The 25,879-nt window shown below is 36.9% G+C and overlaps 1 protein-coding gene across 4 annotated transcripts; it reads right to left on the bottom strand.

Moving 5' to 3' along the window:
* Nucleotides 1-2,374: 2,374 nt before the first annotated feature.
* mef2ca (myocyte enhancer factor 2ca) lies at nt 2,375-23,420 on the bottom strand. Of its 4 annotated transcripts, XM_072658096.1 has the most exons (11): nt 23,150-23,420; nt 18,025-18,204; nt 17,763-17,852; nt 14,738-14,941; nt 8,675-8,815; nt 7,557-7,746; nt 6,555-6,602; nt 5,985-6,157; nt 4,492-4,621; nt 3,861-3,996; nt 2,375-3,248 (listed from the first exon to the last, which is right to left on the bottom strand). In XM_072658096.1, exons 4-11 carry the CDS (start codon nt 14,909-14,911, stop codon nt 2,867-2,869), a joined length of 1,374 nt encoding a protein of 457 aa, XP_072514197.1. In that variant the 5' UTR covers nt 14,912-14,941; nt 17,763-17,852; nt 18,025-18,204; nt 23,150-23,420; the 3' UTR covers nt 2,375-2,866. The 4 variants fall into 4 exon arrangements, with proteins under 4 accessions (XP_072514197.1, XP_072514194.1, XP_072514196.1 ...); XM_072658093.1 differs by lacking the exon at nt 17,763-17,852; XM_072658095.1 differs by lacking the exon at nt 17,763-17,852 and having other exon boundaries at nt 5,985-6,106.
* Nucleotides 23,421-25,879: the final 2,459 nt, after the last annotated feature.

Raw genomic sequence — 25,879 nt, 5'->3', positions numbered from 1 at the left:
TACTAATATTAGCTATATGTTGCTCAAATGATAAATCTGAATCGAATATGATGCCAAGATTTTTAGCTGCTAGATCAGGAATAATGGAAGCATCAGCCAAGTCTAACATTAACTCTGATAGTTTAGTTCTAGTGTCTCTTGGACCTTAAAGGAGAACCTTGGTTTTGTTACTGTTAAGAAGAAGGAGATTATGTGACATCCAGAGTTTTATATCCTTTACACAATCCTCCATTTTCTTTAATCTAAATTTATTGTCAGGTTTGGCTGATAAATAGAGCTGTTCATTAACATCGCGTCTACTTATAACTGAACCCAGTGGAAACATGTATAATGTAAATAATAGTGGTCCTATAATAGAGCCTTGTGGAACTCCATATCTTACTTTTGTGTAATTTGAAGATAAATCTTTTAACTTTACGAACTGATAGTGTTTGGTTAGGTATGATTTGAACCACGGTCTCTGTGCTTTGATTGGGTCTGAATCCAGATTGGAATTTCTCATACATGTCATTCTTACTCAGGTATAAGCAGAGTTGTTGGGCCACAGCCTTTTCTAATATCTTGGATATAAATGTTAAGTTTTTGTGAGTTTATATTACTGCCGGTATCATTAACCCATCAGAAATGCTGAGGGTGTGGAAATAAATCCTCACAAAGTACATTAGATATGTATAATTTACTTAAAATACCTTTACATTATCTCAACTTTAAAAGTAATTGCTAGTCTTTTAAAATGAGAAAATGTACACACGTGCATGCACAGGAATACACACTTGCCATACACACACTTCCTCTAGTGTGTGTATGCAGTATATATATATATATATATATATATATGTGTGTGTGTGTGTGTGTGTGTGTGTGTGTGTGTTTGTTTGCAGTGGGAGGTGGTGAATAGAATGTCGTGCAAAACAAGTTTTGTTTTTTGAGTATTATGTAAAATCATTTTTTAACTTGTCTATCTGTTCAGATCATTTCTCAATATCATTTTGACTAGTTAATTCTCAGCAAGTTTAAAAATGTATGCACCCTAAAATGATTGAGCTATTTATATTAAATGGACACTAACAGTAAAGCTCATACATTAGAGAAAGATGATGTGATGTATGAAATGTAGCTCTATGCAAAACTACTATAAACTGGAATAAATGACAAAATTTGGAGACTAGAAGTAGGAGGTTGTAAGAGGTTGTGGATTCATGTCAGTAAAAGAAACTGTTGGTTGCTTTGCTTTGTTTAAACTACTTTTTTGCACACACAATTAAATAAAACATGAAAATATGATTGCCATAATTTTTTGCATATAGCTCACTTAAGCACAGCACGTAATAACTGAAGCCCCCTGTTGTATTGCTGCACGCTGGCGACATCAATCTAGTTATTTCTGGGTGTGTAGATTACAAATAAACAGAATCAATGGAACACTGTGAAATAAAAACAGATTTTACCTAAAAGGACAAATTTATAATCATAATGAGAAAGGAACAGCACACTGTAAGCTATCGTGGTGGTCACTTTAAACTTGTATTTTACATATATTAGCAGCCAAGAAGGCTGTAGTATAAACAAATAAAACACAAAAAGGCAGGTATTGAATTTTTGTTAAAATGTTCATATGGCTTTATTATTGGAGCGCACGCCTTTACCTCTTTGTTCAACATTGGCAAAACTTAAAATCACATTCTGGTTCAACATGTGGTCAACAGGTTGCAACAAATGCTCTGCATTTTTATGAAAATATAAGCAAAATGTATTGTACATCTTTTCCACCGGGGAGAGGCAATACATAGTCCAGAGAACTTCTCCGTTGTTATTATGACCCTCAAATTAACAACCACATTTAAAATAGTTTAATTATAAGTGATAATTTTCATTGTACAATAAACTGAATAAGGTAATTTGCACTGGGTCCTGGGTATGTAATCCGTAAACGTGTGATTTCTTTTCTCTTTCTTTTATGTAAATAATTCTGCAAATCCTGGCAGGTTATTTACCCTAAACCCATGACCCTCTATATACATAAATAGGTTGAACCTGCAACACGACAATATCTGTAGTAACATATTTTGCACATCAGTGAGACCTCTTGTGTGAGTTGCCTGACCCTGCCTGTCTATATATGTTTATTACTTGTAGAACTCTCAGCCCTGAGACACATCAATGCGTGAATTAATAGTTGAATTATGCATAATATATTACTGAACTAAAACATAGCTTTTACCAAACAGGAGTACTAAAAGATTATTTTTTTTCTCCTGTATGCTTGTATAGATACATTCATACTTACACATGTATAAATGTGTGTATATACTAACCCCCCCCACACACACAGCACAAGCAATGCATGCCCCCAAGCCCACCCCTACCTGACCCTCTCCACTCACAAATGCCCTACTTCTTCTCATGTACCACTGTAATACTTAATATAGCACTCACACAAGAAAAGAGAAAATAATACTAAAAGTGAAATCTCCACAATAGAAAAGCCCTCCCTGAGGGGTGGCGGGCACCACTACACTCCTAAAAATAAAGATACCAAAAAGCGTTCATTAAAGCGATGCCACAGGAGAACCACTTTTACTTCTCAAAAGAACTTTGAATGGATGCTTATTTTTTAGAAAATAAAATAATCACTGACAACAGATAAAAAATTATATCTGTTTTCTTGTAAAAACAGAACACCCGTTGACTAAAACTTTTTAATTTCTCTTTGAAGAAAATGTATTTCTTAATTCCATAAAAAACACCCCTTGAAAGGTTCTTTAGGGAAACAGTAGTGCTTGTTTATGGCATGGCTCCACAGAACCCATTTATCTCTTTCATTTTTCATTGTGTAGCTGGTGGGTTATGGCAGCTGTGAATGCAATCACGAGGCCCAGCCCTCAGCTAGGCGTACACGTTTAACAGATGGACTCTCACGCTCCTCGTGCGAGGGCGGACGCAGCAGTCCTAATGGTGAGTGGAAGTCGGCACGGTGATCCTCGCGGTCGCTGCCTTCATATGAACTTCCACAGCTGCTCAGGCTGTCGACGGGAGAACGGCCCGAGTCCTGATGCAGCAGGGGCTGTTGGGCCACCAGCAAGGGCTGTTGCTGCTGGGAAGGGGGATTAGGAGGCTGGTCATAGCCCCCAGAACCACTACCGGTCCGGTCCCTAGGAGGAGAAACAGGTTCGGACTTGACGGTCAGGCTCTGAGCAGAAGGCAGTGAGAGATTGGAGCTGGGGCATAACTGAGAGCTAGCGCAGTTTCTGTGGGAGAGAGGAATGCTGGTTATACACCCACACTCACATATTTGTTCTAAAACATTTTTAGTACTTTTGTTTGTCGATCAAAAAAGTAAGCTTTGAATTTGAATACTTAAAATGTGATACATCAAAAGCAGCAAATCTCAAGATAAATACACTAGTGTAATATTTCATTTGTTTTCAACAACTTGTACTGATGAACCATACAAGTGTACACTAACAAAAGCACAGACTTTATTTCATACAATAATATACATAATTGTCTCATGAAATAAAATCATTAGCATCAGGCAAAATGAAGTAAATGGAAAGGCATGAATGTGTTGATTTAATCATTTTATTTATTTGGAAAAATAACTCAGCCACAAAGTGGTTTTAGAATGGAATGCCATAAAAGCTCCTGTAGGTGTAAGTTGTTGGTGTCACAATACTTTTATTCATAAAGTGTATTGTCCAGACAGCCTTATAAAAAGCTAAAAATGTAACTTCCAAAGAAATAACAGAAGCTTACCCAGAGGACAAGAAATAGCATTGCAGATCTCTAATATTTTTGAATCCTGAAAACATTAGTTTTACAGTTAGTGATCTGACTAAAAAGCTGGAGGTAATGCTCACCCCAGGTGTCCGAGGGCTGGGTGCTGCATGTTTTGAAGATGCTGCTGCTGCCACCCTGTCATGGAGCCCAGGTGGAGCGAGGTTGAGCCATTAAAACCTGACAGAGAGGTCAAATCCCCACTGCTGAGAGAATATTCTGCAGACAGAGAGAGATGGACATAATTTTTATTGGCACAGTTTGCATTTAATGCAGTTTGAAAATTCTAATTATTGCAAGTATTTTCAACTGAATTAATTGCTTTTGGATCGATACTGAACCAGTTTAAGGACCCCACTGGTGAGCATGCTAATGAGATTTAGCCACTAGCTTATTTTGCATGTTGCATTTCTATAGCTCTGGATAAACACACATCCAATGTTTATGCATTTATTTATTTATTTGTTTGTTTGTATTCTTTTGATGTTTGTAAGTATCTCCCCAGGGTAGTCATTGGCTATGGCATTACAGGGGAGTAAACCAGTAATGATTCTTTACATATTAAAATAAATGTGAAACAGAATTAAGACACTGCTTTTTAAAAAAAAAAGAAAAAAAAAAAGATTATACTAAATGGCAGATATAAACACTTACTCGTCTTAAAAGGGAAAATATGCAGGTAGAAAAAGGTTTAAAAAAAGACTTTATTCACACCTGTACCATATGAAGCAGAAACAGCTGATTGGTATCCTCCCATACTCTGCCCTGGTAGAGTGGGCGTTGCAACAGACACCACAGGGGTTGTCAAAGACTGGGCAGACTGGGAGTTGTTAATTCTCTGGTTCTGCGGAACAGATAGCGCAAGACATTAGAAAGGACAAATGTACAGATGAGGATAGATCCATAGACATTGCTCCCAAAATGCTTAAGAAGACCACACAATGCATTATCACTCTACTATTACAATTTAAACAACAGCCAACCAACTTCATTGTTTGCCACCCCCTCGGAGGTCTCAATGTTTTCATGGGAACACCTAAAGCAGTTTGGCAATAAAAGAGTAAAATAATGCTGCTTTAGGATAGTTTGTGCTTTTTAATGAAGGGGACACAGTTAAACGTCAACTGGAGTAAAACACTTAACACTTACATAATAAGTAACATAGTAACAGTAACATAATAAAAATGCCTTTTTCTAAGCCCCACCCACCCAAAAACATGTGCCAAAAGTAGAAAGAACAAGAACAACAAAGCCAAAGCAAACAAGAGATTCCAGAAGCAAAAGCCTTGATCAGCAAAATCCACAAAAAAAGATCAAATTAAAGCAGACTGACACAGTACAAACCAAAATAAGTATCAAAACGTATCCAAAAAAATGGATTTGGGCAGGCAGTCTGAACATAGCCTAAGTCATAAGGAGCTCATTGCACTGCTGTTTTTTTTCCATTGAAACACAAAATTCTGCAACTTACCATTAATATGTCAACATCCTCTGACTGAAGCAGGTGAAAGCAAAAGAATGATCATAAATGATCTTATTTTTTTGATACTGTTCAGCCATAAATTAATGTATTAATAATTGCAAGAAAAAGTCCACCCTACTACCTGGATTATTAAATAAATGTTTTGATCATCTAAGTCACAATAATAGGAGAGGATGATCAAACTAAACTAATTACACAGACACCGTTGTACTGTTCCTGTCTTGTATTGAGCACATTAAGTAAACATCCCCAGAGCAGTTTAACTAGGTAGTTTTTCTTGCAACTGTTTTTGTGAGCCAATGTATAAATACTTTAGACTACACTACACAATAAATCAATTATTCTATTTAAAAACTAAATACATTAAAATGTACATTTTGATGTAATTTATTTCTGATCATGTGCTTGTGGATTTATATAAAAGTGTTTTTAAAGTGTTTTTAAAGACTACATGGGTTAATTAATATTGGAATCTTAAAACTCTGATTATTTGAATAATCATTAAAGTAACAGGTAGATTATGAAATTAACATAATATAATCTATTGTGATAACCCAAATATATATATACACACACACTAATATATATATATATTTATATAAATATATATATATATATATATATATATATATATATATATATATATATATATATATATATATATATATACACACACACACACACACACACACACACACACACACTAATCTAAGAAGTAACTTACAATAGAAGGCATGTTGTTCTTGGAGCCAGTGGGAATCAACACACGGAGGTCAGGCTTGCGGTTGCCCATATTAATGGACATGGGTGGGGGGGACTTGGCTTGCATACTCTTGCTTATGCTCCCTGGAGAGACCAGAAGACCAGGGGAGTTACGGTGATTTCCATAACCATTTCCTATAGACATGAGAAATGTAAATGTAAGAAATATATTGTAATTGTAAATGTAATTATTGCAGGCCAATAGTGCACCAATATTTCAAAAAATATATATTTGAAAACACCAGCTGTCATTTATATTGTATGGACATTTAATGACAGATCAGACCAACAGATATTATTCAAAATCATACTTTTTAGTTATACATTAAAACATTTTAAAAATAGCATTTTGGAAATGTTTTATGATGACATCAAAAACATAAACGTAAAACCTCCCACGGTAGAAGGTTGTGTGCAATAAAATTAGTCAATTCTTTATGCTTGGGAAGTCTGCATTTCATAAGGTGTGAACAAAGGTGTTGAAAAAACAGCTAAACTAAAGCAGGCCTTAAATCAAACTAGTTGCTCTTACCAGCACTGGTACCCAAGCTACTGGACAGGTCTGGACCCATGAGGCCACCTGAGATTAAAACAAGAGAGTACATTAAAACAGCAGACATAAAACAAACTGACATGAAATGCCTGATCACCTTCTTCCTGTGTTTACTCTATAAGAACAAGCCAGACAACATTATTTATCATTTGAAACTCAGGCCAGTGCAGTGATCTATCTGCTGTAGCTGGTGAAAAAAAACCTTTTACTGCAAACTAGACAATGCTACAATCCTTGATCACCCCTGTGGAGGTGTAAAGACATGGTTTATAGCACATTAAGTCTTTATTTAGTTATGCTTCTGTAATACAAAGCAAATTGTACAAGACACCCTAAGGATAATGACAAGGTTGATGTTGTGGTCAACAGGACTCCAACCACCACACATTTTTTTGACAATAATAACAGGTACATAAGGTGATTCTGCCCTGTACATATATGTCACCAGAGACTGTTTTACTGTCACTCACTTGCCCTCTTGCTCACTTTCTATACAAACGGTCATTGAAAAGGTAGAAGAATAATATGTTTTAATACATCTTAAGCTCACTTTTCCTTTCTAGACCTGAACCACAAACACAAAATCAAGGCAAAATGGAAATGAAAAGAAACAATTATTTTTATTACAAGTAGTATACCAACAGAGACACATTGTTCTGCATAGAGAAAACTGTAAACTTTGAAATTACAAAATGCAATATTCCAAAAGTATATACTTTATCAAACTAGCACAATTAACACAGTAACATACTGCCCCTTCCAAATAATACTTGGACCCCTCAAAAGAGTAAAAAAAAACAACATTATGGGTTTTTAAATATTTTTTCTTGTGATTCTAAATATTACTATGTACTAGGTTCCCTTTATAAGAAATGATTGCCCCCACTGTCACTGTATAATTTGCTTTTTAGTATAATGGCATTGTTATCAGTGCTAATTGTAGTCCCCGATTGAGGACAGTACCTGCAGTACAGACAGTACCTGTGTTTCCTGCACTGGGGGGTCTATGAGTGACTCCAGGAGACATGCTGTTCCTCTGGAGTGAGGGGTGGGCCAGAGGCAGCAGGTTGGGGTTGCCCAGGGGGCCCCCTGGGTGGCTGTATATCAGACTGTTGGGGTTGCTCACTGGGATGGAGACTGGCATCTCATAGTTTGATGAAGGGATTGTCTGCTAGTCAAGAAAGGGTTAAATGAGCAAAAAGGATAAGAATGAAAGAAATGCAAAGAAAAGGAGTGTTCTGTGTCTTATGCATGAATAATTAATATTAATTTACATTAATAGTATTTTTATAATGAATATCAAGACAACCATGTTCACCATTTGTGTTGGACACAGATGGTAATTTGGCATCCGCCGTTAACTCATCTATGCAGACACGCATGCACACTAGTGATCACACACACACAGTGACAGTGACCACATGTGCCCAGAGTGGTGGGCAACCATTGCTGCGGCACCCGGGGAACAGGGAAGGTGAATGGCCTTGTTGGGCAGCCATTGCTGCGGTGCCCGGGGAGCAGGGAAGGTGAATGGCCTTAATGAGGCCCAACAGTGGCAGCTTGCCGAGCCCAAGTATTGAACCCACAACCTTGTCATCAACAAGCCGATGCTCTAACTGCTGAGAGTTAATGGGCCTCTTTATTTACTAAGACCAATTAAATGTGATGATATTATTTCCTTGCCACTGTGGCATTTGGCTTGCTCACTGGGGATCTTAGGCTTTCATGTCTTCTTATGTTCTTATTTCTTGTCGTTTAATTGATTACTGATTCTGTAAGGCTGCTGCAGTGTTTTAACAGTCTTTACAGCTGAGGAAAGGTAAAGTAATGTAACTTTGCAAAAAGCATTAATGTTAGAATAAATACAAATAAACAATACATTGTGATTTGCATGTTTAATTGCTTGATCTTAATTTGCAATCCTTTCTTTGAAGAAGCCCAGCATTAACAGTTACCATCTAATTTCTATTAAATAAATCCACACTGTGCAGTTCACAGAAAGGAGTTCTTCTAATATGTCTATAAACTGTATATTATAATCTCTATTTAGTATAAAAGCAGGGAGGTGGGGAGCGATAAAAAAAAAAAGGTTTACTTACACACAGTCTCTGCCTGCTGATCATGAGGTCAATGTCTTCGTTAATTTTGCGATACTTGTCCTCTGACTCAGGGCTGTGGCCTGAATCATCTGCATCAATGTCAGGGCTGTCACAACCATTTAGACCCTTTTTCCTTAGTGTCTGCAAGATATAAAACAATTAAATAATTAATCAGTCAAAATACTACAACCTAATACAAGGCAACATTTTAAATACCATGATCAAAATACATGTTTTATTAACCCTAATAAAATGGTGAAAATATATTCAAATGAAAAGGTTTAGTTTTACTACTGAATAAATAAAAGTGGCATCTCGCTAAGCAGCAACTTTATTATACCACTTGAGGGCTATATTTGAATAAAAACCTGAATGTCTGAGAACACAGAAGAGTGTTTAATCTTTGATCAAACACTGAGTAAATAATGCTGGTTACTATTTTGCAGCATTTTGTCTAATCTCTTTAAGCATAAATTACTAGGCATAGTCATTCTGACAGCTGTGGTAAAATCTAAGATAAATTTCGTTAAAGAAAATATAAGGTGAAAAAGCATGCCAGACAATGAGCATTACTTTCTACTAGGCTATTCATTCTTAAATATTAGCAAAATATAATGGCCAGCTGGTGTATGTAAAAAATAACTTTATATAAGCATCCCTGTTGAGCCTTGCGGTTAGAATGAACATCAGACCCCCACAAGACCACTAGGTGGGATAGTGGGTCTGCATCTTGTGTTATGAGGGGCTATATCCATCAGCTGTTTGTCAGGCCACAGCACTCTGACGGCTGGCCTGCAGACGTATTGCTGGCCAACAGCTATTTCACTTATTCAAGACCCCCTCGCCACCTGTCAGTGGCTTTGCACCTGTTTATCCAACGTTGATAGTCTAGAAGGATGGGAGGAGAACTTTTTAGTAGTAGCCAATCACAGCCACCAAACCCAGGGATGGCCGTAGAAGGCTATTTTTGTGTCCCAGAAACCCTACACCCGATTCCTCCACCCTCTACTCTTGCAACACACAACCCTAGCCCCACCACCACACCAAGTGCACAGGTCTGAAACCTCCAGCACAAGCGCTGAATCTTTTTAATAATGTTGGCTTGTCCTGGCCCTGCCCCTGACACAATTAGACTACACATCCTGGCAGGTGGAGACAGCAGCAAGGAATGCTTGTAGCCTGCAGTGGTACAGGCTAAGTTCAATTAAACATTGTTATAAAGCTTGACTTCTGTGCCAACACAGTTCGAATTCTGTGTCTGTGATGTACATTGTTAAGTTGTGTGATTGGGCATGCTGACTGGAATTGTTTTGTTTTTTAAACCACAAAATAGATATAGATATATAGATATAAACAGTATAAGATAAGCATGACCATATCCATTATGACCAAAAAATTTGGTTTTTAGTTTTAAGTTTTTAGTTCTCCTCACAGTTCAAAGAATGAGAGATTGTTGATGCCAAATTGTTATATTATTGACGATTCTCAAAACACTTACTTTATGCTTGTCAGGTTCATAAACTCAAATAAACAAGAAATAAATCATAGTACTTTTAATATTCTTATTATTTATCAGTTTTTTCATTGAAAGATCCAATTGCATCATGTTAAGGTTAGGTTTTTATTATTAGTGGAATTTTGTATTCAGAGTCTCCAGTCTCCAACCTTCTTATACTTTTAATCTTAATGCTAGCAGATATTACACAAAACCAATCTATAGGTTAGACTGTACTGAAAAATGTGTAAGAGAGATGGCCTTCAGTTCCTTCTTTCTCTTTCACTCATTTCAACTCTATGGAGGCTTGCTCCTAATTAAACCAGCTTTGCATCTCTTTCCCACTTGGCATAGATGTCTGTCAGAATGCAGACATGATGACCTACATACTGCCTAATAGCCGCTAACCTTCAGCTGAGAAATCGTTCTGTACTGGTTGTGTACATGTGTGTACTGGCTGGTGATACCAGTGACATCTGAGCTTTCTGCAGTCAGCTACTGATCATTTGGCTGCTTGCCTTCTCTCGTCTCGGTTTCTATTTCTTTTGACTCACACGCGTGGTCCCCAAGGTAGTCCCCGTCACCTCCATCCAAAAGAAAACTATTCTGTTCTGCTGTGTACCAGGAATTTTAACACGGGCATAGCTAAAGAGTGCCGGTGTCTTAGTGGTCTAAATATTAGAATGCACACACACACGCACAAACACACACATGCACACACACTCAGTGAAGACATTCAGGGAGGATATGTCACTTAGTGAGCCCAAAAAAAGGCTTGTATGATAGCTTATAATATTATTGTCAGGCTCTGCTAACATGTAAGCTGATTAATATGGTGTGATTTTGAGCATGCATGAATCCCAAACCAAAATAGTAACCAGCAATATTTTATGTAATTTCATATAAACATATAGGACAAAATACGTGTTTCATATTTAAACCTGGCATCGGTCAAGCCCACTTAGAGATCCTCAGCACACTTAACACTAAGAAGCATGTATTTATTCCAAAAGTGAATAAGCTATACTTTCTTAAATGTCCTAATATTATAAATCCTATAAGTGCAATCAGACACAGGCAGGGAGGCTCCCATCTTGCTGGGAGTCACATGGCCACCATGTGGCCCTCTTTGGCCCACTTCCAAGGGCCCATTTCCACCCACTATGCTGAACCACAGCAGCTGGTCAACACAGTCAATTCAGACGACTTTGATGCTCCTAAAGTTCCCTAAAATTATGAATCAAAGCATCTTTTTTTAACAGCCACAAACCACAAACCACTCAAGGGTGCAATTGAGTGTATAGGGATGTCATGAATAGGAATTTCCTATTCTTACCCGGAGAGAGCACACCGATGGTACACTGATGGAAATCGATGACAAACGAATTGTATAAGCATTCCTCTAGGGCCTTTTTGAGAATGACCATACATGAAAAAAATGAGACATATTTATGTTTCCATGTGACCATTCAACAGGCTTGTCCTCGCGCCACTGTTTATCCATAACATCTTGCCTTACTGTCCAGTAATGGGCTTAACTCCTCGGGGCCCCAATTTTTTAGTCACCAGACTAGGACTAGACTTTGTGGCTGTGGACTGAACTCTGGACCAATCACAAAAGCAGCAGTGCTCTCAAGCCCGAAGTTAGGTGTAATAAAGTCTTTTTACAATGTCTCTCTTTCTCTCTCTCTCTCTCCATTTCTGACTCAATTAACATCTTTACTCTCCTCCTTTGTCACATTTAAAAAAAAAAAAAACAGCACAGAAAAAAAGACAGTTCTTTGTGAAGTACACTTTTGTGTAAAAAAAAAAAAAACAACCCCCAAAAACAATGTATGTACCCTGGTGGTGTGCAGCTTTCATGGACGTATGAACAAAGGTGATGAAACATCATTCTATTTCAAGCTGTATTTTCTCTGCTGTTGAACATGATGGCAGGTCATTTTTGACCCTTAAGACAACACAACCGTTACAAGCCTACTTTCTGGCATTTAGTTCACACTGGCTTTTAGTTCACATTGGCTTTAATCAGTATCAATTAATCAATGTGATGACTTCTGCACAAAGGTGTTTTTCTGTTTCTCGTGATCAGTTTACAACCTGTTATAGAATGTAACAGTAATGCCTTGTTATGCCTTGCTATTGTTCACTGATGATGGTGGAGAAAAAGAATGGGATAAATGTTGGCCACTTGAAAAACAGGAGCAAGTTCCATAAACAATAGCTGAAATGTGAGCAAGTAACTGCCAACTCAGATTTCTTCTCTGTTTTTTCCCAGGTTACATAGCTGAGCTGAGATGGTAGATATGAAGAGCCAAACAAGTTGGAAAAGTGAGTGAATTGGGGAGAAAGATCTCACAAACAAATATAAAAGTGTGGGAAATCTTAAGTTTGATTTAAGCTTAGAGCGAAGAATGGAGCTGTCGGCCGTTGCTCTTGATCAATGGCAGAATTTCTCCAAGGGGAATGCGTGCACCTATTCTGCTATAGCTGCTATTCTTAGCTATGCTGCGTTCTATTTTTAGAAAACTAACAGTTTTCAGGCGTTTAATGGGGATAGATGACAACAAAAAGGCAGGGGGTACAGGAGGTTCTTGGCTCGTAAACTGGGAGTCTGCACTTTTCTCACATTTTGTGAGAACTTGGCCTGCTCTCTGGCTGGGACAGAGGACGGAAAGGGGGTAAAGGGAAGCAGGCTGAAGAATGCAAAAAGTCTTCCATTTTATAAATAGCTACAGGTCCTGGGCCAAGAGCACAAAATACAACAAGGTGTAACCAAGTGAAGCAGTAAACCTTTATTAACCCTCCTCCCCCTCTTTTAAAAAAGAAAAGCAAAACAAAGGACCTATTTTTGTGTAAATCTTACTGAGCACAACTTTGTATGGCAATTTTTTTTTACAAACATTGCACCAGCGGTCACAGCTATATTAGGATCCCAACCTAAGTGGTTGAAGTGATGTGTATTTACTTTATGAGCACATATACATATAATCCTGTATTATGGACAAACTATGAATCAGGGAAAATAACTATTTCACTGTAAAAGAATGCGAGAGCATACAAGTTCACAAAGACAAATAATCTTAATTAATTAATCTTAATATTATTATTATATTATTAATTATTAATGTGCAGCCAGTGCATTAAGCAGATCAAGAACTTTTTTTTCAGATTTGATAGAATATAACCATGCACACTAAATTACAGGTATTAGGTTATGTAGTTTATTGACAAGTAACTTTGAAGCCATAGATGTGGTCACCTCCAGGAGCTTCTAGCACATGACAAAACACAAGAGGTCAGTCATATAAGTACAAAGCTTTTCAAAATCTCATTAGCTTGGCAGATGGTCATTAACAGTGTGACCTTTAATATAATTAATGGAGTTTTTCATTTTCCACTGTATCCCCCTGTCTCATAATTCAGTGTCTTTTGTGTGTAAGGAGTGTGTATGTGTCTGTTGGGAAAGTTGCACTGCATCAGTTTTAAAGATTAAAAGGAGCATTTACCGATTACACTGGTTAAGGAAATGGGATTATCCTTGCTCTTTACTGGTTTGGCAAAATGTCCACAAGATTTGACTTGTGTAGATGTGACACTGACAGTTTCATAAATCATGCCATGTTGCTCTTTTGTCCAGCAGGTGACCCAATGACAACTGATGACAAAAGTGTTACTACTTAACCCTCAGGCTATGCTCAAATTTCTGCATGGTCTGTCAAACAACACCAGCATGAGCAATTTACCTGCATTAATTAAGTCGAAGTACAAAACATAATTGCATACTGTAGTACCCTATAGTAATGTATAGCAACCGTGTAAATTCACTTCTATAGGTTAACAATTTCCCAAGGCTGTTTTTTTACCATGTTAGATTTGCAGGTGGAACCTATTAGTGGTCACATATTAGTTACCAGTAATGAAATAGAACCAAGCCATGTTCCTCTGTTTGAAATTGAAAAGAGGTCTTTTCCAAGTCGATCTCCCAAAACTTCAACTTGGCTTTCGTCCTCTACCAAGTGGAAGAAGTGTTCGGTTTTGCCACTAAACATGGCAGCAGTTTGGTTTTGGAGTAGAAACTAAACAGGTCAACATAAACAGGCAACCTCTGTCTGAGTGCAACACCTGACGGATGACCTTTCCAAGTGCTCACATGTCACAAAGGGTGGCAGTGATGAGCCAGCAACATCTTAAATCCCTTTGCAGACTGTCTGGCTTGGACATTGTAACCTGCATTGTCCTTTTAAAACTCTTGCGTAACAAAGCTGTGAAGGAATCAGATAAAGTCTTTGTGCCTTCCTTTAGCTTGCCTTGAGCCTATCTTACACACCAGGCTGCCATGTGCCATGCTTCTGTTGCAAGACCCATATTATGCCAGCACTCTTTAGATTCATAGCAAAAAGATGAGTAGCCTAGCAAACACCAAGTACATTACAAGTTTCACATTCTACACTCTTTTTCTGTTTTCTCTATGTCTCTGAAATATGGCTCTTAATAGAGCTATTTAACTTGTACTCTCAGTTAGATCTTAAAAGTTAGATCTGAAAGACTACCAAAAGGGAACCCACCTCCACAATGTCCGAATTAGTCCGACTCTCATGGGGCTCGTTGTACTCTGTATATTTGAGAAGAACTTTATCCATATCAGTGCTGGCATACTGGAACAGCTTGTTGGTGCTGTTGAAGATGATAAGGGCAATCTCACAATCACACAGAACACTCAGCTCGTAGGCTTTCTTCATCAGGCCAAACTTCCTCTTTGTGAACGTAACCTGAGGGAAACAGTAATTTATTAGGCTTTGTTTACATCATTTGAGCTCTAATTCCAATAATAGTTATTTACAATTCAATAAAATACCATACCATCTACATGTACAATTGGCCTTTCTATATAATTTCCATGTTTAACTATAAATCATTCACAGGTATTTACATTACACTCTGAAGTTTGAAAGCTTTACTTTTTTTGTGGGGATCTTTATAACCCCAGCCAGTCTCAAACAAAACAGCTAACAAGATACCCTGGTTAGAGTCTTATATGCAGTGCCAAATTTCAAGGTAAACTTCTGCCTGGCAGGTCTCATAAATTGACTGGCCCTTGGTGGTAGGGTTTATAGAATTGCACTGATAACATCACATAAGCACACAGACAACAGAGAGCTGCCTCTATTTACATAAAAGGTTCATCTTGGACCACCACTCCCTTTGTGTAGTATATGAAATGTTTCCTTTTTTGTGGAATTTTTTAACTAGAGGTGGACAATCTGATGATAACCTTTATTATAATGATAAATAACACCAATACCTTGTACCAATACTGTTTAGTTTGTCTATCCACATGTTATACCAATACATATTAAGATACAAATGTGTATCTTAATTGTAAAAAGTAGTGTTAATTGTGAATTCTGTATGTGCCTTTCTATGAATGTGTGCTTATGTCTGTTTGTGGAGTATTGTATGTTTTTAGTGAGTAATCTGTGGTGCAGGTCTTTGTTGCATCACTGGATGTGTGTGTCCATGTGTCTGTTTAAGTTCTTGATTCATATCACACATAGACATCACAGTCTCCACAAACTCCAGCAGAGTGAGCTTCACACTCCTACTCCTCTGCACTCACACTCTTTCACCTCCACATTAATAAGATTACAGACACACACCATGCCATGGTCCACACACATCTACTACAAGCACTGAGGTGTGCAAGCATTTTCACTCAGTAGAATCTGCTTTTTAAACCTATATATTTCCCTGATCTCATGTTGACTTGTCTAATTCAAGCTATGTTTCTCATATTTTATTTTACATTTCTGTCTCCAGCCTTTTTTCATATCAAATTAGCTGTCGGCTTACTAAAGACATTAATCTTTACATCTTTACATGCACTGAAAGGGCTGATGTCACATTTAGCAGTTTGGGGTGTAGCTGAAGCCATAAGCACACTCCACAACCTGTAGACAACTAATAGTTCTGTTAGGTACAGAAAATACAGGTAGAGAAAATGAGTGAAATACAGTATGGGGAAAAGAGTGAAAAGGTCAGAAGGAAGCACATTTCAATGCATTTCCTGTCATAACAGGAAGAGCCCAGTGGCTTCCCCTGCACACTGGCTTAGCCTCTTCTGGGTTTGGGAATAAGGGGAGGAAAAGATGGATGACAGCAACTCATTTATCCTTTCTGTCCTGAGCTTCTCTCCATTAAAAAGCTGGGCCATATTATGCCATAGTCCACTCTGTTGAACACTTCATACTCTAAACATTGTGCTTGTGCTTATAGGCTGGAAAGATTAGCTTAAATTTGTAATTAATCACATTTTACCATTATGTGGTATAGAAGTAATTCTATTGGTATCATAAAATAATAAAAATTTCTACCTAGTTTTCACCTATTCTAAACTAAGCAAGAGGAAAATGGCAGTGAAATTGCTGTCATGGTAACATTAGCTTGATTATAGAACAAAAAACTACATCTGATCTATCCTAAAAAAGCAACCTTTCACATACAAACAAAATACATGGAATTTAAAATAGTTAATCATAAAATAAAATAATAAACAGTGCACTTTAAATTTCTGTCGAGGAGTTCTTTGAGGAGAAAATTGATTTGTCCACAACAATTTACTCCAAGGTTGTGATTTTTGCCAACATTTTGTAAACATTGTAAGAAATATTTGTGGGCAAATCATTGATGTCTCAATTCACTGTGCTTATTCTATATTAGCACAAGCATAGGAATTTATGATTCACACAAAAATGTGTACACTCTTATATACTCTTTAAATATACACATATCTAAATTCCTAGGAGCTACAAGAAAGCCGCCATGATTTCAACTCTCAGGAATAGCAGACAGAAATAATCATATGCATGGTTTGAAATCACACTGGCACATTGTGGATAATTGCAGCTTCTAAACTTCCATTTAATTTAATTCAATTCTAAGCACCATAATTTTAGAGAATGCAATTTCACTGCTCCACAGCTCAATCTTTGGGGCCTTTATGCCCTTTTAGCCCATGACTGGCATTAGCCATGGTCTTAATAGGTTCATGCTCCCGGTTTCTGCTCCAGAAAGTCTTATTCTATTGGCAATACTTCTTTACAGGGAATAGATTGTGTGTAGCTGTGTGTGTTTGTAGCTGAATGCATTCATTAGAAGGGGTGTCCACAAGCATTTGGACATATAGTGTATCTTCAGTAGTGGTTGGGCAGGCTTGATGAGTGGTTAAGAACCAGTTCCTTTCTTGCTCCTCAGTTAGAGGATAAATTTTAATTTTAATTTTATCCATGCTGTGTCCAAAAACATGATTTTCACAGAAATGTGAAGCTGGACAAGCACTACAAATTGCTGCCAAAATCCTATTTCACATAAAAAACCTACAAAAAATACAAATAATTTAAAATATATCACATATTTCTTACTTGTTCTGGAGATTTTAGTGTTCTTCTGCTCACACCTAATTTAACAACACACAGATGTTCCCCGGGTGTTTACCAGTTTAAATCATGGCTTTTCCCAACATATAAGAGCAAAGCCTGCCTTGGATCACCATTACAAGCCATAGTAGCACATAATAACATGTAGAATACACACGCAGCTTCAGTCCAGTGTGAGAGTCTTGTGACATGGTGACATCAGCAGCTAACGGCACTTCCCTAAGTGATGTGTCTAATGTATGATTCTCTATATCAATGTGTGTGTGTGAGAGAGAGAGAGAGAGAGAGAGAGAGAGAGAGAGAGAGAGAGAGAAAGAAAAAGACAGAGAGACACACAAACTCAATGAGTTTATTTGTGAAGTTGAAGAGAAATGTTATCATGAAATGATTTCTCCATTTCAAATCTCCATTCTTCTTACCTGTCTGTTGCGTTCATCCATAATTCGTGCAATCTGAATTTTTTTCCTCCCCATTGTTCTGCTCTGATTCTATTCCAACAATGCTCTTCTCTTCCTTCCTTCTTTTAACGTTCCTCTCCTCAGTGCAGTCTTCCCAATCTAACTCACTCCTCTCCGTTTAAAAGACTCTGGCACTTGTTTCTAAAAGGACAGAGAGAGAGAGAGAAAGAAAGAGAAAGAGAAAGAGAGAGAGAGAGAGAGAGAGAGAGAGAGAGAGAGAGAGAGAGAGAGAGAGAGATTGGGTTTGAAAAATGTGATTTTGTTCTATGGTTCAAAAAAATAAGAAAAGTGTTGAGTGGTGTTAAACTAGTTATAGGCATTTGTGTGCAGAATGCATTGTGTCTGCTTAAAGGCCAGGCTGTGGGCTGAAGACTGCAGCAATATAAAAGGGAAACAGACTGAAGGGAAGACTACAATGCAAATGAGAATGCGTGTTAAGCAACAGAGGTAAGAATCAAAACAGTGTACAGTGTGACAGCAAATTTTTGTAGCCCATTCTCCTCATGGTTGGAAATGCTGTGCATTCTGGGTTCCTTTTTTTTGCTCACCATCTCTCTTATCAACAAGACTTGTCTGTCTGCAAAACTGACGCTTACTGGATGTATTTTCTTTTTTTACACTATTCTAAGTAAACTTTAGAGACTGTTGTTCCAGGAGCCCAGGAGATTAGACACTCTAGAAATACTCAAATCAGCATGTTTGAAACCAACAATCATGCCATGCTCACTGGAATGTTTTAACAGCAGCTCGACGTTTGAACTTGAAAGCCATATCAAATGATGAAAATCTCAGGAAGTTCAGTAAACCTCTGAGTCGATGCCTATAAAGCAGTAGAACTGCAAGTAGAACACAGTAGCAAATAAAACTTCTTTTCAGTATGTTTCATAAAAATTGCTACCACATGAAAACATCACATCTATAAAATAATTACTATCCATTCACATTTTCCTTCTAGTAAAACATTTTTCCCAGGTAAAAAAAGTCATGCAAAACCAATTATCTGTATCTTCTATTTTTATGTAAATGTATAACTAATGTAGGGCAAGATACGTTTCAGAATAAATTGTGAGAAAAAAATAAAATATATAAAAAATAAAAATAAACTTTTGCACTTTTACACCTTGTACAGCTTTAAACAAACCTTTACCCAAGATAACACTGGATAGGACCTTTAATCCAATAAACCTGGATTTAAAACATTCCTTAAGCTACCGCTAAAGCAACTTAAGGACACAACTGATTCTCCACATAGACCACACATGTTCAGATTTCTATTAACCATACTTCATTATGACTATTAGCTAAATAGTGACTGTTTTTTCTAATTAGTGATTGTTCTAAATAGTAAACTTATTGTTTTGTTATTGTGAAGCACATTTTTATGGTTTCACCTATTACTTAATTTAATCATTAAAATGTGTTGACTGGATTTAAAAAGTTGAACATAGAAAACCCCAAGTTAGATTATCTGGAGATCACTAATGGTCAGTGCATAACCATAAAGCAATATGCAACCCAATGTTTAATTAATAATATTTTGAGGTCAGGGAGTATTACACACCAAGCCAAGCCAAGCAAAGTGCTTCACACTGGTTTGATCTCAGAAGCTGTTGTGAGAAGCGCCATTGAGATATAATAGTAACAACTATACAGCATTGAGCCTAAATCTTGAGATGTACCATTTGGCCTGAGATTTCTCTCAGTGTGGGTAGAGCAGAAACCTCATTGGTGTCTCACTGCAAGCCTGCCTTGAGGAATGTAAATAGCAGATTATGCTATATATTCAATTGGTTCTCCAAATTAATTGATTATACTTGTTTTTAAAGTGAAAAAACAACAACTAAGAAGCATTCTACAATGATTGGTTAAATTTACACTGCAGAAGATCTTGTCTTTAGAAGAAGTCGGGTTAAGACTAAGATTATTTGCCCAAGTCTGCCAACACCTTTGAGACTGAGGCATATAACCTCATTAACACCATCTTTCAGGGCATCTGAAGCACTGGGGAACTCTGCCAGTCTGAAGAGGAACTTGTCAGTGCATGTTGGAGCACATTATCAGTGCTCTTGGCAGAGCACGGAGTTGCCAGACGGCAGACTCTGAAAGAAGGAAGTGTCTCTTCACACACACAACACTCAGCAACTTAAACAGATGGACAAAGTGACAGGAAACATTTGCAGAGATGCTCATGGAAGCGCATGTGACATCATAGAGGAAAGACAATAAAAGGTCCAAAAGTTTCAATGGCCACACTATTGGTGTGTGCTAATAATGGCCATGCAATTGGTTTAGATGATTTTAATATGATTTGTCCACAACATTTATTAATTCTCTCACTGTTTCATATTTTGTGTTACATAGCACTTTGTGATTGAAACTGGTGATCTGACTAGAAATAACACTGGGTAAACATGCAAAAGTATTTTGTACAGAAGTACAGTCATCTTACAGTACAGGATGCCACTACAGGACATAAGTAACTATGACTGTTTTTAAAAGAAATGTGAAAACTGATCTTAATGTTCTTAATGTCTTTTATTTTTTTATATTTTATTTATGATCAAACTGTATCTAAAAAAATGGATCTTTAATGAGTGAACAAAAGCATTTTTTGCTTGATGTAATGTCTGTCTATTTCTCTTGCTTTGCTTTTTCTCATGATAAGGACTTTGATATCTCTGTGCAGTCTGTCTAGGGAGAACACTATAGCTCAGAGCAGTGGCAGCTGTATCAATCAGAGCCAGAATGGGGACAAGCTTCTCTATGCCCCACCCTTTTTGTTCTCCTACAAACTTCCCAAGGACAGAGATTAGAGGGAAGAATATCTGCCTTTCTCACTGATATCATGTAGACTGCATGATCCATGTCCTGATCCTGCCACTCATCTCAGTGCAGTGTGGAGAGTTAGAACACTGGCAGCTTAGCAGTGGGTTTATAGAGCTATGGTTATTTCTACAGACAGAATGTCAATGTAATTTACTAGTGAAAAGACTGAAAAACATACTAACTCATGAACACACAAACTGTTCAGCACAGTCTGTGCGCTGAATTACTTCTCTACTCTGCTAGGTAATGGAGGTCACATTACACATCAACCATGCCAACAACGATTTAACAATACCTCTGAACATTTTACTTTGTCGTACATCTTTTCAGGGGAGCCTGTTCCAGCACTGGGTGGTTTTGAGTACCAATTTGCACAGCTTCTATTTGCTGTAGAGATGTGCGTCACAGATGTGATCTCATTGTGTGGGCTACGTATGCACTCCACCACTAACCAGTTTGATTTGCCAACAAACACTCTATGGCCCCATCCAAAGATCCCTCTTTAATTCTAGCAAATTAAACCAAATGGCATTATTCTCTTTTTTGACTCACTGATGCATTTTAGGTAACCTGCAGAATTCTATGTTTGGTCCACTAAAGCTAAGTCTATCTTAGGGCTGCCAATATTGATTCTTTTAGTGATCAAAACAGATTTTGAAATCTAATTTTCATAATTAATCAAACAGAGATCCTAAAATACTAAACAATAGAAACATACTTAAGTTGTTTCTATTTTATTCATTTATACTAAATGCAACTAAATATACATAGCTTTTAAATATAGTAAAATGAGATGAATATAAATAAACAAACATAAAAAATAAATAGATGAAACACAATGTGACAAAAATGCATATATATGAGGTTGCCCATCTGATTCTTGAAGTAAGAATTTCAAATATGGTTCATTAACATACAAATGGCAAATAAATCATTGCACATTTCTTTAAGAATGTAAATGTTATTTTTTTTGTTTGTTTTTGTCAACTGAGAACTCATGACATCTCTAGGTGTTTTTTTTATCAAGCGGAAGTAAATCCACTGCTTGTCGCAGCTCATGGCTCTGAGATTTGAGTATGGCTTATGCAGAGATCTTGGCCTAAAGAACAGGTAGGTAAGACGCAGAACTATTCTGTTTTTTTATATATATACAAAAATGTGGTCAGTAAGTTACAGACAAAAATATAGACATAAACTTGCACATAGTTTAATGTAAAACAGCTAATTTGAACTGTAAATTGACATTTTGGGAATTGTCTGAGAAAATGTTGCTCTGGTTATAAGAATAAAAACAGCTATGATTCAAAAAATAAACAATCAAACCTCGATCCATCAGACTAAACTGTCACAAAACAATCTGGATTTCAAATCTATAATTTGCAGAGTGTACTATACTCTAATGCTTTGGCTGAATTGCTGTGCTTCACTGTGTTTCGCAGAAATGGAACTAATGGGCATTGCCTGCACATCAGAGTCCTAAAAGTCAGGAATTATTGTATAATCTGTATTTTGCTTTACAGTTAGTACTTGTTTAGTGAAATCAATTACACATAATGCAGTGACTAGTCTCAATCAGCATTTGAGTAGTACTTGAGTAGGCCAATGATGCACATTTGTGCTGTGAGGGACACCTGGCTTAAAGACCCTCTGAACACTTTCAGCTGCTGATCTGAACATATAGGTCTAATCTGATATAGAAATGTAAAGTCAGAAACTCTGGTTTATGGCCAAAGCATTTGCTCAATCTGTTCATTCTCTGGAACTGCATGTTCTCACCTTAAAGTCATAAAATCATATTTAAGGTCGCCTCTCTTATTTTTTATTCTGATCTTATCTCCAAACCTGAACGTAAACATATCTATAACCCTAGTTTTAGCCCTAACTGTTCTGCTGTTGAGAATCAGCCAGTTATCAACAGATATTCTAACCAGAACATCAGTAGAGGGATAGAAGCTTATTTGAATAAAGTGATCTTCTGTGCCCTTTCAAATGTCCCATCATTTTCTATTACGGCTCAACGTTTGTTTAACTACTGAAGTGTCAGTAGTTTACAGATTACGCCAATATAAAGTTATTATTTTTTGCTAATAATATGAATGTATTTGGTATACGGAACATTTAGACGTTTACTATAACTTTAGTTATCATTTCGAACAGGACGCCTCAGATTGTATAAACGTTGTCGTTTGTAGATGAAGAATCTCTCAGTATGATCAGACTCAGCATCATAGATCGATATTTAAAGCGGAATCTTACTCACTCTGCAGATCATGAGTCTGAGCTCTGGGACCAGTCTGATCGAACAATGATGTTTGTTGGCCCAGCTGAAGAAGGTTCTTAGCGGAGACAGTTTAGCAGCGGTCGGAAAGCGAGGACATGATCATGTATGTCCACGTCTGTTGAACTGCCGAACTGCAAACGTCTAAACGTGCTTATAGGTTCTCTTACTGGACTTAAAGAGAGTGCCAATATTCTCCTGCGGCTTAGATCCCGACGTGGGACTCCTCTCTACACTCCTGTGTACACTCCTCTCTCACTCCTCTACACGAACACGACACGACTTCGTCACGCCATGGGCGCGCAGGAAGGGAGGAGGGGGAAGAGGTGTTTTTGCAGTGGAAAGGGGTGGATCAACTCTCCGTGAGAACATCACAAATGAGGACTAGAGAGAGGGGCCAGAATGTTTTTTTTATTTTGTTTGTCTTGTGTGCACGATAACTTCTTAAAGTTTTAGGTTAGATCAAATATAATAACTATATAACATTTATTTATGAAGAATAAGTCAGAGATTGACTCGTCTGACCATTTCACTTTTCTCCTTTACCATTACCTGTAGACCAATGTCTGTGTACCATAGTGATCGTATTAATAAACATTATAACATTATTGCATAAACATAATAAAACAACATAAAATACAAATAAAAAAAAATATAATCTTACCCACTACTTTCATATATCATTCAGTCACTACTTCACTCTCTGATCCCTCTGTTTAAGTCTTCAGTGTTTTTGTGTCTCCATCAAATTACTTCTAGTGGCATCCAGGCCTTTCTTTTGGCACCTGAGAGAATACAATGCAGAAAATAACAGACATTAAACTTGCCAAACCTTCAGCTGTGCTGAAAGACATCACACATTATATATATATATATATATATATATATATATATATATATATATATATATATATATATATACATATATATATATATATATATATATATATATATATACATACATACATATATACATATATACACACATACATACATACAGCACATAATAGAGTTAACATGGCTCATCAGTACTGATCAGTGGCAGGTTTGAATATTACACTTTCATGCCTACTTAAGTTGATGAGTAACTAGTCATGGATCAATTATTGCAACTCTTATTGTGTCTACTTAACTAAAGCTTTCAGTGGACTCATCCCGAACACAGAAACTAAACACATCTAAATTTTGTTCACAGTTCTACACACTTACAAACACAGACCTTCACCTCCCTTCCCTTGCAGAGAATTTAACATGTAACATACAATTTAGGATAAGGCAGATCAGCTTGTGTATTTTTATGACATTAAATCAGCTTGTGTAAGATGTATATGGTTAAAAACATTTATCTGAGCCAACCTGTTTAACAAATTATAGAGTCAAGATAGTTTAATACATAAAATATTGAAATTGCATTTTGACACAAGAAGGCCAAACGTCCAACAAAGCATGAAGTTATGAGCTAGTCATGTCACTGTGTGATATGAAGATTAATATTATACATTTTTCATCATAAAAGTGCATTTCATTTCAGTATTCTGGTCATGACAACAAGTTTCTAAATTTGTTTATTAAGCTAAAATAATAACTCACAGAACAAGACCCAATCTATACTTGTGTAACATTCTAAACCCCAGTTCACTTTACTTCACTGTTGTCAGCACTCTTTAGATCAGTCTATACGCGTTGATTCAGTTTTGAGTGCTGTTTGATAGTAAGGGACAGAAAAATGCTAGCCAATGACACCATTAATGAATCTGAATCATTAAAACACACGATAGTGTAATAGGTTAATGTATGAATGTAATACATCTTTAGTTTAGAAACTAAGGTTGCAAAAGAAGAAGGTTGTTGTGGTTGTTGCAATGCACATGCTGTTTTGTGGGCTTTTTAAAATGCCCTTGATATGCCTTTCATTATCTTTGCCACTCCTGATTGATTCCCCACAGCTGTGGCATGCAAGACAGCAATGGAGAGTAGAGCTGAAGCAGTTGGCTGATTTCGTGTGAAGCGTGGTTCTGAGTAGACCACTTCAATTCCCTATGTCCTTTCAACATGCAGTGACCCTTTCATCTGCACTTGGTCACTGGTGTTCAACAACGGCATGGACAATTGTTAAACAAACTTTTACACATAAACAAATTATGTAAAAATGAAAGGAAAGCATTTTTGTATTTTACTGTCAACAAGTCAGATGCTACCAATGAAAGACTGAATCTTCTGAATTTACTTGGCTATATACTTCTTCCAACAATATAATTTTATGTGTCTGCTCTAAACATCCATGACAATATTAGCCTATGATGGCATGCACTGTTTCAAGACAAACATATCTCTTTACCAGGTCAAAACATGTTCCCAAAAAAACAGTGCCCTTCTCTAAATTTGTATCATTCTATTTCTATTCTCAGGTCTGCATATATCCCAGAGAACACACATTGAACCACCCTGTCACTCAAGCTCACACACTTTTCTGTTCATCGCCGGCATTCCATGGTGGAATAATTTTCATGGTAAAATCAGATGTATGAAAACTTACCAGTCCTTTTTGTTTTCTTCTCCAGGAAGCACTGCCCTTCAGCACCTGCTGTGGGCTATCTTAAATAAAAACTTTTTTAAAGTAATTGAAAAAAAAGAAAAACTGAAAGCAAAAGAAAAAGAAAAGAAATAAAAAAAGAAATAAAGCCAGACCAGCTGGCTTTGGAGAGAAACCCA

Source organism: Salminus brasiliensis, chromosome 16 (genome assembly GCF_030463535.1).
Source record: "Salminus brasiliensis chromosome 16, fSalBra1.hap2, whole genome shotgun sequence".
NCBI lineage: Eukaryota > Metazoa > Chordata > Actinopteri > Characiformes > Bryconidae > Salminus > Salminus brasiliensis.
Note: the sequence above shows the minus strand (reverse complement) of the source record. Positions and strands in the feature narration are given on the sequence as shown.